Here is a 12386-nt window from a genome sequence, read left to right on the forward strand (position 1 = left end):
ACAGTCCATGAAACAGAGCTGGCTGTTGTCTGTAGGGCAGATAAAGGAAACACAGACTTGGTCCCCAATTTTCTTTATTTTTCTTTTTTTATTTATTTTCTTTTTCTTTTCTTTCGTTTTTTCATTTTCTTTTCTTTCGTTTTTTCTTTTTCTTTTCTTTTTTTTTTTTTGTTTTTTTTGAGACAGGGTCTCTGTAGCCTGTCCCGGAACTAGCTCTTGTAGACCAGGCTGGCCTCGAACTCACAGAAATCCGCCTGCATCTACCTCCCAAGTGCTGGGATTAAAGGTTTGCGCCACCACCGCCCAGCTTATTTTATTTTTTTCAAGACAGGTTTTCTCTGTGTAACTATCCTGGAACTTGCTTCGTAGACCAGGCTGGCCTCGAACTCCGCCTGCCTCTGATTCCCAAGTGCTGGGATACCACCACCCGGTTCCCCAATTTTCTAATGCCTCCAGGCAGTTGCCTTACTGTGTACACTGGAAAGGGGGTAAAGATTGGGTAATATGCAGTTCTGCCCAAAGAAACTTCCTAAAGACTTGTCGGCTGTGAGGTTTTTTTTTTTTGTTTGTTTGTTTGTTTTTTTTTGGTTTTTCGAGACAGGGTTTCTCTGTGGTTTTGGAGCCTGTCCTGGAACTAGCTTTTGTAGACCAGGCTGGTCTCGAACTCACAGAGATCCACCTGCCTCTGCCTCCCAAGTGCTGGGATTAAAGGCGTGCGCCACCACCGCCCGGCTTGTGAGGTTTTTTTTGTTTTGTTTTTTGTTTGTTTGTTTTTTTTTTCGAGACAGGGTTTCTCTGTGGCTTTGGAGCCTGTCCTGGAACTAGCTTTGTAGACCAGGCTGGTCTCGAACTCACAGAGATCCACCTGCCTCTGCCTCCCGAGTGCTGGGATTAAAGGCGTGCACCACCATCGCCCAGCCTCGGCTGTGAGGTTGTGACCCAGTCACTGGCCCCCTTCCCACTCTTGGAGGGAGTTCAACAGAACTGGGACTACCTTTGCCCTAGTTTTTGTGCTCTTTTGTGTGACAGAACTGCCTAAGTGTGTGTCGCTCTGCTTGCATGTGTAACCTGTTCGTGTGTAGAAAAGAGGCTGCTTCCTTGGTGCGCAGGGCCAGAAATGGCAAACTGTTCCAGAGGCTCACATACATAGGTCTAATCAACAGCTCTGGGATCTACAAAACCGAGATTCTCGAAAAAATAATTTTCTTATGCCTGAGTGGATCTAAGACGCAGGATTTCTAGGTCCTGAAGGGGCCCTCGCCTGTCTGTCCGCGGAGGTTCAAGGACTCCTGATTGGAGCAGGGCCTGGGCCCAAAGGTGGAAAGCCCCGTGCGCTTGTATACTGTCCACGGGAGCAAGGACCTCCGGCTCTTGCGCACGGCTCTTTCCCAAGAAAACAGTGGTTGCCTGGGTGTCGAGGAAGTCGGAACTGTACCAAGGTCATCTAGGTCGCAAGGGTCTGCTAGGTGCCGTGCCAAAACCAGTCCTAATTGTGGCCCACAGGTGCCGCGTCCAGAGCGCAGAGGCGGAAGTGAGGGGCTGCCATTGAGCCGTGCCTCGCCGGGGAGCGTGCCCACTGATCTTTACCAATAGCGATTGGCCGGTGCCGGTCGCAGTCCAATAAGGACGCCTTAGGGGGAGGGTGTAAGTGAGTGTCCTCCAATCAATTGGGCCATATAACTCTCCCATTGGCGGGCAAGTCTGCCCTTGGGTCAGAGCGCACTTGCCCAATTGGCGGCTACCAAGGGGGGCGTGGCACGGCGCGGTACTGAGGCAGGTAGCTGAGAGTCTGTCCGGCGAGCTGCAGCCTGTGCAGTCCCGTCCGCGGCTGCGTCCGCAAGCATGGCCGGCCTAGGGCGGCCGGGCCCGGGGTCGCGCACCGCGATGCCCGCCTGGAAGCGGGAGATCCTTGAGCGGAGGCGAGCTAAACTGGCCGCCCTGAGTGGAGGCCCGGGACCCGGAGCGGCGCCGGAGGGACAGAACGAGAAGCTGGTTCTGGCGGAGAGTCTGGGTCCTCTGAGCGAGAACCCCTTCATGAGACTTGAATCGGAGCGGCGGCGAGGGGCACGGCCGGCGCAGCAGCTGCTGGAGCTGTACCGTCGCGTGCCGGGCGTGCGTACCATCCGAGCCGACAACATCCTCATCATCGAGTCAACTCCTGGCTTCCCGCCCGCCGTGCCGCCCGCTGCGGGCATCCGCGCTGCCGAGGTAGTGGTGTACGAGGCGCCTCAGGAGGCGCCTCAGCCGGGCCGTGTCAGCCGACTGCTGGAGAAGTTCGACTCGCCGGCCTCCCCCCGCAGCCGCGGGAGCCCGGAGCGCTCCCACTCTGGGCTTCCGCAGCTTCCCGTGGCGCCTCCATCTACTGCCACGCGCGCTCCCACCAATCGGTCGTTGGCTTCTGCCCCATCGGTGCGTCCCAGCCAGCCCGCACTCCCTGTTTCGCCTGTTCCCGTTGCCCCGCGCGCCAGTCAGCGCTCCGCCTGTTGCGAGCCCGCGCACCCCGATGGTACCGCGGGTCCTGGGGCCCGGCGCAGCGACTTCCTACGGAAGACGGGCAGCAACTCCTTCACTGTCCACCCCCGGGGCCTGCCCCGCGGTGCGGTCAATCACTCGCTTTCTAATGGACCCGTGACCCAGAAGTTCCCGGCCGGCCCTGTCAATGGGTTGTCGGGCTCTCCTCCTGTTCCGGGCAAGTGGAAGCCAAAGGTGGAGTCAGGGGAACCTTCCCTCCACTCACCCCCAAGCCCTGGGACCCCAAGTGCCACTCCGGTTGGGCCCCCTGCCTTGCCGGCGCCCAGCCCAACCAGTGCCACTCCCAACCAGCGCCGGTGGGTCTCCTCTGCCACCAGCGCCAATGACTCCTTCGAAATAAGGCCAGCCCCCAAGCCAGATGTGGAAACTATCCCAATCGGGGACCTTCAGGCCAGGGCCCTGGCCAACCTCCGTGTTAACTCCCGCAACTCCTTCGTGTTGATCCCCAAGCGCAAGGCCCTTGGGAACCATCCTTCGGAGGGGAGGCAGTCAGAGGAGCCAAACCGGGAGGTAGGCTGGGCCTCTCAGAGCCAGGGTCTCAAAGCCCAGCCGGTGTCTACAGTGGATGGTGCGCCTGTCCTAGAGAGGAGTACCTTGACTGCTGAGATGCAGTGGGCAGCTAGGGAAGAGGGCTGCCCCCGGACAGCCACTGCTGTCACAGACAGGTCTGTTAGGTGGCAGCAGTCATCCTCACCACCTCCATTCCTACCAACCACTGTTGAAGCAGAGCCGACTGAGGGCTTGGTTCCTGGCTTGGCCAAGAATGGCCAGGAGCCTGGGCGGCCAGGACTTCCAGTCACCTTCATTGATGAAGTAGACTCAGAAGAGGAGCCCTCCCAAGAAGCCCAACTGCCCTCCTCAGCAGTTGGTGGGTCCCCCCAGTACCACCTGCACCTTGCCAGGCCTGGGCACACCGCAGAGCTCCCAAACCGAGGCAGCAACACTTTCATAGTGGTGCCCAAGAGGAAGCCAGAGACCCTTCAGGAGCCACACTTCAGTAAGGCCAATGGGCAGTCCCAGCAGCAGGAGGCTGAGGAACAGGACACTGACAGCCTCTTGGGACCCCACCCTGCCCTGGAGAACACCCTTAAGAAACGCTACCCCACTGTACATGAGATTGAAGTGATCGGTGGTTACCTGGCCCTGCAGAAGTCCTGCCTCATCAAGGCTGGCTCTTCCAGAAAAAAGGTAAATGTTAGGGAGAGGGCTGCTGGCATGGTCGGTTTCTGGATAGATGACAGACTTGGGCTGTGTGGTTGTGCCAGGTTCTGGGCCCTTGTGGAGCTATGATGGTTTAAGGCTGGGGTTGGTCAGCCTGCTGTTTACCCCCGAGGTTTGGAAGGAAGAGCTGGCCAGGCAGCGCGGAGCCCCTGCAACCCTTTGGAATGGTTAGTCCCAACTAATTGCAGGTCTACCTTCAGGAAATAGCCTGGCCTGTTGGCTCTCACTTGGTCTTTGATTTGATAAGCCTGGCATATGCTTATGGAACCTGGCTTGTACAGATATCCAGAGCCTGGATATGAGAATGTAAATGAGAAGCTAGGGCAGACCCTCCTCACTCTGAGCTCAGCCTGAACACATAGCTGTGTGGAGCCAATTGGAGGTTCGCAGAACCCTGGAAAGTACAGGAGCTAGAGCTTGGCAGGCCTTTGCCTCTGTAAGCACGGACTGAGCTCCGGTGCTTCCTGCCAGATTCGGTCAAGAGGGCCTTGAGCAGAGAGACTCAAGGAACAATCCCCTAGAGGCTCAGAATTGGCCAGAGCCTTATTTCCTGTCTATCTCTGGCTAGTGGCTTGGAACCCTCTGGGTACAAGGAAAGCGTTCCTCAGATTCTTCCTGATTGTTCCAGGGTCTGTGTTTGTCCCCTAGGGCAAATTCCAAGACACGTGACTTTCGGTCAGCTGGTAAAGGGAGGTGCACCTTTCCCTTCTGCCAAGATGGCACCCACAGTTTCTGCTCCAGAACAGCTAGAAGCTAGGCTGCCCGGGTTCGCCACCTCCAGCCTCGGTTTCCATGGGGATCCTTTGTGACGAGCCACACCTCCTCACTCTTTTTATTTTTCCCCTCCCTTTCTGCTTCCTGACACCATTGGCCTTGGCATCATCTTCCTTGCCAATTAATCTGCTGGGTCAGGAATCTACAGTGATCACTCTTGGGGGATTCTGGTGAGGACACTCAGAGCTGTAACAGTTTTTACCACGTGAGCCCACATCTCTTCCACTCTCGTCTGTTCTTTACCCTGAGTTCTTGGGCCATATTGACCCAGGCCCCTTCCCCGTCTTTCTACTCCTTCCTTCCCTGTGACCCTGACCTTGCTATCTCTGAGGTGGCCCCTCCCCGTACTTGACAAAGAAGTGATGAAAAGCACCCCTTATGTTGAGGAGGAAGCTGAAGCTTAGGAGGTTCATGAAGCCATGGAGCTCATGGGACAGGAGCTGAGTTCAGATTCCTGTTTCTAGAACCTTTTATCCGGGGATACTCCTCCACCATGAACGTGGCTTCCTCTTGAGACTGAAAGGCTGATACTAAGCCTGGCTACCCTGCCTGCCCTGTCTGAAGGCAACTGTGGGAGTCATTCCTGGTTGGTTAAAGTGAGAAGAGCAGGTGTGATGTTCATGTAGATCTCAAAAACAAAAGCAGGGCAAGGCCCAAATACTGTTGGGGGTAGGACCCTGGCCAGCAGCTTGGCTGTCTGGGCCAGTCTGAGGGAGTTGGGGGTCCAGATGGACGATGCTCATTACGGCCAAGTGGCCTGGGCAGGGCCTTCTGTAGCAGCACAACCTGCTGGTTGTGCTATCCTGCCTGTGCATGCACCAGCTGCCCTGCCCAGCAAGACAGAATGCCTGTGGGAGGGGGCAGGGCCCAAAGCTGCCCAACCTTCAGAGCAGGGTGCAGGGTGAGGCCTTCTTGGACTTTGTCCTTTCCTTGACATTCCTCCTACCTGCAGCCCCTAGAGAAACCCAGAGTGTTTGTTTTGCAGCTCAAGTCATTGTCCTGGCCCAGACTTGGGCTTCCTCTTGGTTGGAGTAGGTGGGCCCAGAGGATTTTGGGGCCTCTGCACACTTTGGTTCCCCTCCCCCATGACTGGGTTACCCCAAGGCAATGCCCGTGGTTTTCCAGCGTATAGCTGAGGGGTTGCTCTTCACTGGGCCTTCTAGGCAGCAGGGTATGGTGTGGGGTAGCCTACTTGGAGAGCATATTGTGACTTCACAGGGATTCAGCCCTGCTCTGGGGAGTGAGGGCTGACTTTATTGACCAGTGTCCTTGTGAGGCAGCTTGGCAGAAACATTCCATTTTGGTTATCTATTGGGAAAGAGAGTCCCTCTCTGCACCTCTCTTCCCTCCTAGCCCCCCAGTGTTTTCTCGGCAAGAGGGGTATCCTTTTACCCCTTCCTCCCAGATTGGGAGCACCAGTGGCTCCTACCTGGTTGGCTGCTTCTTCCTCTTTCCCACCTCTGGTTCCTGTGCCACACCCAAGCATGTTAGTGTCCTCAGGGCTCAGGCTCCCCCGTTCCCGGTAGGTGTAAACTTCACCCCAACTTTCTGTGGCTCAGTTGTGGCCCTCAGCCTGGCTCCCATTTGAAGGTGCGTCTGTCCTTTGGGCTGGTTCCAGCAGCATCGGCTCCCCTCAGTCTGCAACTGGCTCCCCCCGTTGGCCCGAGTGTCTTCTCACCTGCCTTTCTTTATGAGCAGTTTCTCTCCCCCAAGTCTTCTCATGGGTGACCCCCTAGAAAATGGACCCTTATTTATGAAATCTCACTGGTGCAGGGTCTGCCCTCAGGAGGAAGCAGGTGTGGATATCCCAGTTGGGTGGCTCTGATCTATTGTCCTGTCACCCTTGGGAACTTTGGCTGGGGGCCAATGGGGGATGGGAGCCAGACAGTGTGTGCAAGGGAGTGGGGGCAGGGTCTGGCTAAACATCACCTTCAGCCGGGCCAGTGGAGCAGTTTCCCTGCTTTGAGTCCCAGGGTGGACACCATTTGGTAACCCAAGCTGGGTGTGTATGGGTAGGGCGGGTTGAAGGAGAACAAAAGGGCCCTGTAAAAGCTGGGAGGTTCAGCCACTAAAGGCCCCCGTGAAGGCCCAGAGGTTCCATCACCTGCCTGCTGTATGAGGTGTGCTGGGTAAAGTCCCCCAGATACTGATGACCAGGTATATACAGTGACAATCCCTGTCTGTACCTCCCCCGCCTGCCCTGGCAGCTCCACCCTGGCAGGGGTCATAAGCATGAGTCACCATGTGACCCACTGACCTCTGCTGGAAGGGAGGAGGCCTATGAACACTGGTCTGGCAGAGGAGACAAGGGAGATAGTAAGTGACCTGGGGGGGGGGGGCAGCTGAGACTGGCAGGCTTACGAGCCACTTCCCCACCCCCAGCCTGGCCAGGCCGTGCCAGGCACTATACCCACATGGATCTATCCCCTCAGCCTCCCTGCTGGGAACTGGTCATGCAGACTAATGAGGGTGTGCTAATCCAGCTGGGCCCTGGCAGCTGGTCCTGTTTTCTCAGTAGTAGGGGGGATGGGACTCAAGGGCTCCATCCGGGGGCCACTTAGATTTAGAAGGCCCTCTACTGTCTTGGGCTCCTACTAGGGTACCTGTCTCAGAAGGCTAGTCAGGAAGGCCAGGTGACAATGTCTACCTTATCTGTCTCCAGTTCAATCTAGTCTTCAAGGATTAGGTAGGCCTCTGAGGCCAGAGCAGGGTACAGCGTGCCTTCATTATGACAGGAGTAGACATCTCCTGACCCAGGGGAGTCTCTCCAGCTCCTGTTCATGTGTGCAGATGGCCAAAGTAGGGAGGACCTGCGAGAACAGATCTCTCTGAGCAGGCCCTGGTCCTGGGGCGGGGGGGGAAAATCTCCCGATGGGCAGAGAGGGCTCAGGGGTATTAATGGCCATGTGGGCAAGTGTGGCCGTTGGTTGAGAGGGACAGGAGGCAGGATGCCGGCTTGTTCAGGCCTCCTGCTTTTGTGGGCCCTTGTGCATTGTGGCCTGTGCCAGGGTCACTTTGCCGCCTCAGGACAGGCTCAACCCTCCTGCTAGGCTACTCTTCCATCCTGCTGGGCCTCTGGCTCCTTCCAGGGGAAGAGGGGGAACCTGAGCTGGCTGTCGGTGTCCTGTGCCTGGGAGTTTAATATTTCGAGCCCGGCAAGACTGCCCCATCTGCTGCACATGAGTGCTCATGTTCATTCCCAGCCCACTAGGCTGAGCGCAGCTGAGGGCTAGGGAACCTCAGCAATCATAACTGAATCGCGGGGACAGGGATACTCTCAGCATGCAGGAGGATCGTGACAGAGGATGCCCACAGCTTTCTGTCCTTCAGAACCAGGCCACTGGGACAGAAGCGAAAATTTGCTTGAATATGAAATTCTGGAGTCACTGAGGTATACACAGTAGGGGCGGTCATTGATGGTATTGCTGGTATCCTAAACTCTATGGAAGTGGGACTCCCCACTAGCCTGAAAAATGCATGATGGTACCTAGCACCAACTTCCTGGGTATCAGCCTCTTAAGCAGGCTCCTGCAGTGTGATGGTTGGTGCTCAGATACCCAGAACGTGGAATTAGTCTTAGGAGCTGCTGCAAGCAGAGGATGGGATAGGTAGGGTCTATATCTCTTGGTAGAAGGGTCTTTTCTCCCTGTTAATGCCTCTGCTTAGCTGGGTGGAAGGGCCCCTGCCGACGTGGCTTTTACTCCTAGATGAAGATCTCCTTCAATGACAAGAGCCTGCACACAACATTTGAATACCCTTCTGAGAGCTCCCTGGCCCAAGAAGAGGAGGAGGAGGAGGAAGAGGAAGAGGAAGATGGTGAAGAGGAGGAAGTGGGGCTTGACTCAGAGAAGTCCTTTTCCCTCTTTCTGCCCCGGGCCACATTTGTAAGCAGTGTGGGACCTGAGAGCCCCCGACTACCAGATGGCAGCTCAGGTAATCACCGCCCGTTGGGATGGGCAGGCTGTAAGTGGAACCTGGGCCACATTTTCCAGGTATCCATACCTATTCTCTTTGGCTCACAGGCCTGTCCAGCTACACTCCCAAGCATTCCATGGCCTTCAGCAAGTGGCAGGAACAGACACTGGTGCAGGCTCCAAGTGAGGTGGAACTCCCACCGAAGGAGGTCATGGTAAGCCAGGTGGAGAGAGGGGTGAACACCCAGACCCTCACGGGCTAGCCTACTGGGGAAGGGGTTGATGCCTGGAAAGGCTTAGTGGCTATATTCTATTCTTTCAGCTCACACCAGCCAGTCAGAATGATCTCTCGGACTTCCGCAGCGAGCCAGCCCTCTATTTCTGACCCCTGGAACTGCCAGGATGGCTAAGACTTAGCCCCAGGTGTGGTGATTCTGGAAGCCAGTCAATGCCCAGGAGCCCTAACTTTATTCTGTATCCCTTCCATCTGGCTCTTTGGGCCTTCCTCTCTCCCTGTCGCCTTCTACCTTTAGGTTCAGGTCTGAATCTCACTCCCCTTTGGGGGTGCCAAGGAAGAACAGGTGGGAATTGCCTATGGGACAGGCTGACATCTGTCCATAACATCTCATCTGTGATGAGGTAGGGAGCCTGAACAGACCTTGCACCAGAGTGCTGTCTGTCCTGCCTCTTGGCTCCTACCTTCTGGGGAGGGGCCACTGTCAGGAGTGAGAGGCTGTCCTAGCTATTTGTTCTTTGTTGAATGAACCCCAAGCTCCTGCCCTTAGTCCATGATTCTACTATGGTGGCACCCTTCATGATAGATGATAGGGTATTTTTTTCTTTCTGATATTGGACTCAATAAACAACACTGTAACAAGGCTGCTTTTGCCTTTTTTACACAGTCCTCAGTCTGAGAATAAGGTGAAGGCCTAACTTGGGTACCTGTGCAAAGAAGCAAAAGGTGGCCTTAGTCTGGTGTTCTTATATCTTGAGGTCTTGCTCTTGTTCTCTCCCCACACTAAACCTGCTACTTTCTCCCTCAAAGTTAGTGCAGTGGGAAGTGGACCTACCCTGTGGGGTCTGGAACTCCATGTCCCAGGGATCTAGATGCCAGGTGGGAGGAAGGTGAGTGTTGTAGATGACAGGATTCACCATGGGGCCAGGAGCCTAGGAATGTAGCTACACTACTGGAATGGGGCTAAGTGGAACTTGGGAAATCTTTTCTCATGTTTGATTTGGATGCCTCCTGCCCTATGAGACTGTAACAAGGCTGTAGCAACAGAGAACTCCCAAGAGTTTAGGGAGATGCAGAGCTGCCCGCTTGGAAGCTGTGTTCTCAGAGGCCTAGGCAGCCGTGAAGATGTAGGGCTATCTACAGACATGAGCAAATGGCTTCCTGTCACCTAAGGGCAGATATAATGCTTGACTTGGCTCAGATGGAGTGTATGTATGTTTTCCTCAGAGAATAAGCCCAGTTTTATGGACACTTTTTGTTTAAAAAAAGGGCCTCACATTGTACCCCGAGCTGGCCTACAGTTTACTATGCAGCCTAGAACAGCCTGGAACTTAAGGCCCCCTTCTTCCTCAGTGCTGGGATTATAGGTGTAGACTATCAAATCTTTCTTCTGGATCTTCTTGGTCAACAAATACTTCCAAACTTGCCCGAGAAGTTGTGGTCAAGAGCTGGGCCATAGGGCTCCTGAAAATAGGAGTAAGCAACACCTGTGGTTGGGAGCTGGGTCCTGGCAGCAGCAGCAATATATTGGACCAAACAGAACTTTGAGGAATGGACAAGATGAAGAACCCCAGTCCATGCTGAGACCTAGAACCAAAACAGCTGGTATATATATTGGAAAGTGAGACTCCAGCCCTTTGATGCCCCCCTATTCAAGGAGTCTGGGATGACTGGAAGCATCACCCCAGCCCCCAGCATTCATCCTTGGGGTGCCAATGGAGCAGAAAACTCCATCTCAAGCCCCCTCCCTCTGGGAGTTGCCTTGGTCTGGACTCCACCTCTGGAAAGGCCCACCAAGCTCTGCCCCCCTCCCCAGGGAGGGTCAGGACCACTCTCACAGGTTATTTAGGCTGCTGCCAAAAGGGACACATGGTTTTCGGGTTCTGTGTGTGCTCTCCCCCCCCCCCCCCCCGCCCGATCTCTCTTGCTTGCTCCCCCCCCCCTTGCCACCTCGTTCCTGGCCACCCTGGAGTGCCGCATTTATTAAACGTGGGCATTTTTTATTAAGTCTAATTTGGTCTAACTGGAATTATTTGCATAGGCGGAGAGGCTCGTCTTAAGAGCATTCCTAACAATATAGTGTTGCCAGCTGTCTTTGAGCCAGGTTCTGTACTGACCACCATGATATAGCAAAGCCCCCACAGGAAAGTGGTTTGTGTGCTGGCCTCAGGGAAGAGACTAGCACCTTTATAAGGAGAGTTAGGGGCTAGGGCTGGCCTCAGTTCTGTGTTTTGAAGATAGGACAGTCAGGGAAAACTGCAGGCCTTCCTACCAACAGGATGCATGGTAGCTGGCAGACGATGCCACAGACCTTTGCAAAACAACCTTTATTGAAACGTCAGAGGCCATGGGGATCGACCCTAAGGTTTCAGTTCTGGAGCCAAGAATCTTTCCTCAGCATGCCTGGCCTGGGCCCCTAGTGGCTGAGGAGACAAAGTGAGGGGCTCCCACAGTACTTGGACTAGGACCAGGACCTTCCTGGCAGCCCAAGGAAGTACAGGGGCTTCAGAGAGAGGCCCCTCAAGGAGCTAACCAGGAGCTCAGGGTTCCCATGACACAGAGCTGGGAACTCCTTTCCCGTTGGAGTTTTCCTGTCCTAGGGCTTTTCTCGTCACCCAAGGCAGGTGGAGGTCGGAAGTTGTCCCTCTGGGCACCTGAGATCTTGGGAAGGCATCTGAGGTCACGAAGAACAGAGATGCTTTAGGACAGACACGTCGGGGACTGGGCAGCCATAGGCCACGGCTGAGACGGGCACTCGTCAGCTGTCCTTGCCTCCACTACTCTTCTGGTCTGAGGCTGTGGCTTTAGTCAGGTTCCCAGCTTCCCTTTTGAGGACACTCAGCAGAGTCTGGGAGCTCTCCAGGATCTGGGGTCAGGGAAATAAAAGAATTGTTAACTTCTCTGGTAGGAAAATCCCACCGCTTCAGCCTCTCTCGCTGGAGTATGGGAATCTTAATCTGGCCTGTGCAGAAACCAACCGGCCACAGGAGTGTGTGTGTGTGTGTGGGTTAATCACCCACCCAAGCCCTCCTCCCTTACTGCAAAACCAAGTTGTTCTGGCCCACACTATGTACTCTTTCCCATACACCGCTGCTTACTCCCTCGGATCCCACAGACGGCTCCACCGTCCGGCCGTACTGACAGCGCACAGCTGAAAGCCCCACCTTGAGGTAGGCGGCCTCGGTCTCGGCGATGGTCCGGTCAAACTCATTGCGAGAGGCGATCTTGCGCGCCAGGTTCTCGTTGACGCGGGCCAGCTTCTCCGTTAGCTGCCTCACCTCATTCTGCAGCCGCTGCTTTTCGTCCTCCTCCTGCTGGATCTGCCGGCACAGCTCCTCTCGCTTCTGACACAGCTCCTCGATGCCTAGAGGGGGCGGGAAGACAAGAGCCGTGGGCTGCGGGCTCGTGAGCTTCGGAGCCCGACCTGCCGGCATGCCACGGGGCAAGGCCGCAGAGCGGGGCTCGTGAAGCGCGTCCGCGCGGCCTCCCGGGTGGGTCGGCCGGATCCCCGCCCGCAGCCCGCGGCCTCCCGCGCCCGCTGCTCACACTTGACCAGCTCGTTGTTGTAGTTCTGCAGCGCCGCGCCCTGTTGGGTCATGGTCGGCGCCGCGCCTGGAAGCCTCAACCGCCGCCCGGCACCGCCAATCCCGCGCCTGCGCACTGTCTCCGCGGCGCGCGGACCCGCGAACGTCACGGCGGCGCGCCAGTCC

The 12386-nt window shown here is 55.8% G+C and overlaps 2 protein-coding genes across 2 annotated transcripts; one reads left to right on the plus strand and one right to left on the minus strand.

Moving 5' to 3' along the window:
* The first annotated feature begins 1599 nt into the window (after positions 1-1599).
* Tprn (taperin) lies at positions 1600-10577 on the plus strand. Its single transcript, XM_041674853.1, has 4 exons — positions 1600-3720; positions 8235-8460; positions 8550-8656; positions 8764-10577. The coding sequence occupies exons 1-4, from the start codon at positions 1843-1845 to the stop codon at positions 8824-8826; spliced, it is 2274 nt and encodes a 757-aa protein (XP_041530787.1). The 5' UTR covers positions 1600-1842; the 3' UTR covers positions 8827-10577.
* Positions 10578-10984: 407 nt separating this feature from the next.
* Positions 10985-12379, minus strand: Ssna1 (SS nuclear autoantigen 1). Its single transcript, XM_041674898.1, has 3 exons — positions 12223-12379; positions 11841-12040; positions 10985-11542 (listed from the first exon to the last, which is right to left on the minus strand). Exons 1-3 carry the CDS (start codon positions 12272-12274, stop codon positions 11435-11437), a joined length of 360 nt encoding a protein of 119 aa, XP_041530832.1. The 5' UTR covers positions 12275-12379; the 3' UTR covers positions 10985-11434.
* Between the last annotated feature and the right edge of the window lie 7 nt (positions 12380-12386).

Source organism: Microtus oregoni, unplaced genomic scaffold (genome assembly GCF_018167655.1).
Source record: "Microtus oregoni isolate MIOR12 unplaced genomic scaffold, Mior012 000025F_ref0000491, whole genome shotgun sequence".
Taxonomy (NCBI): Eukaryota; Metazoa; Chordata; class Mammalia; order Rodentia; family Cricetidae; genus Microtus; species Microtus oregoni.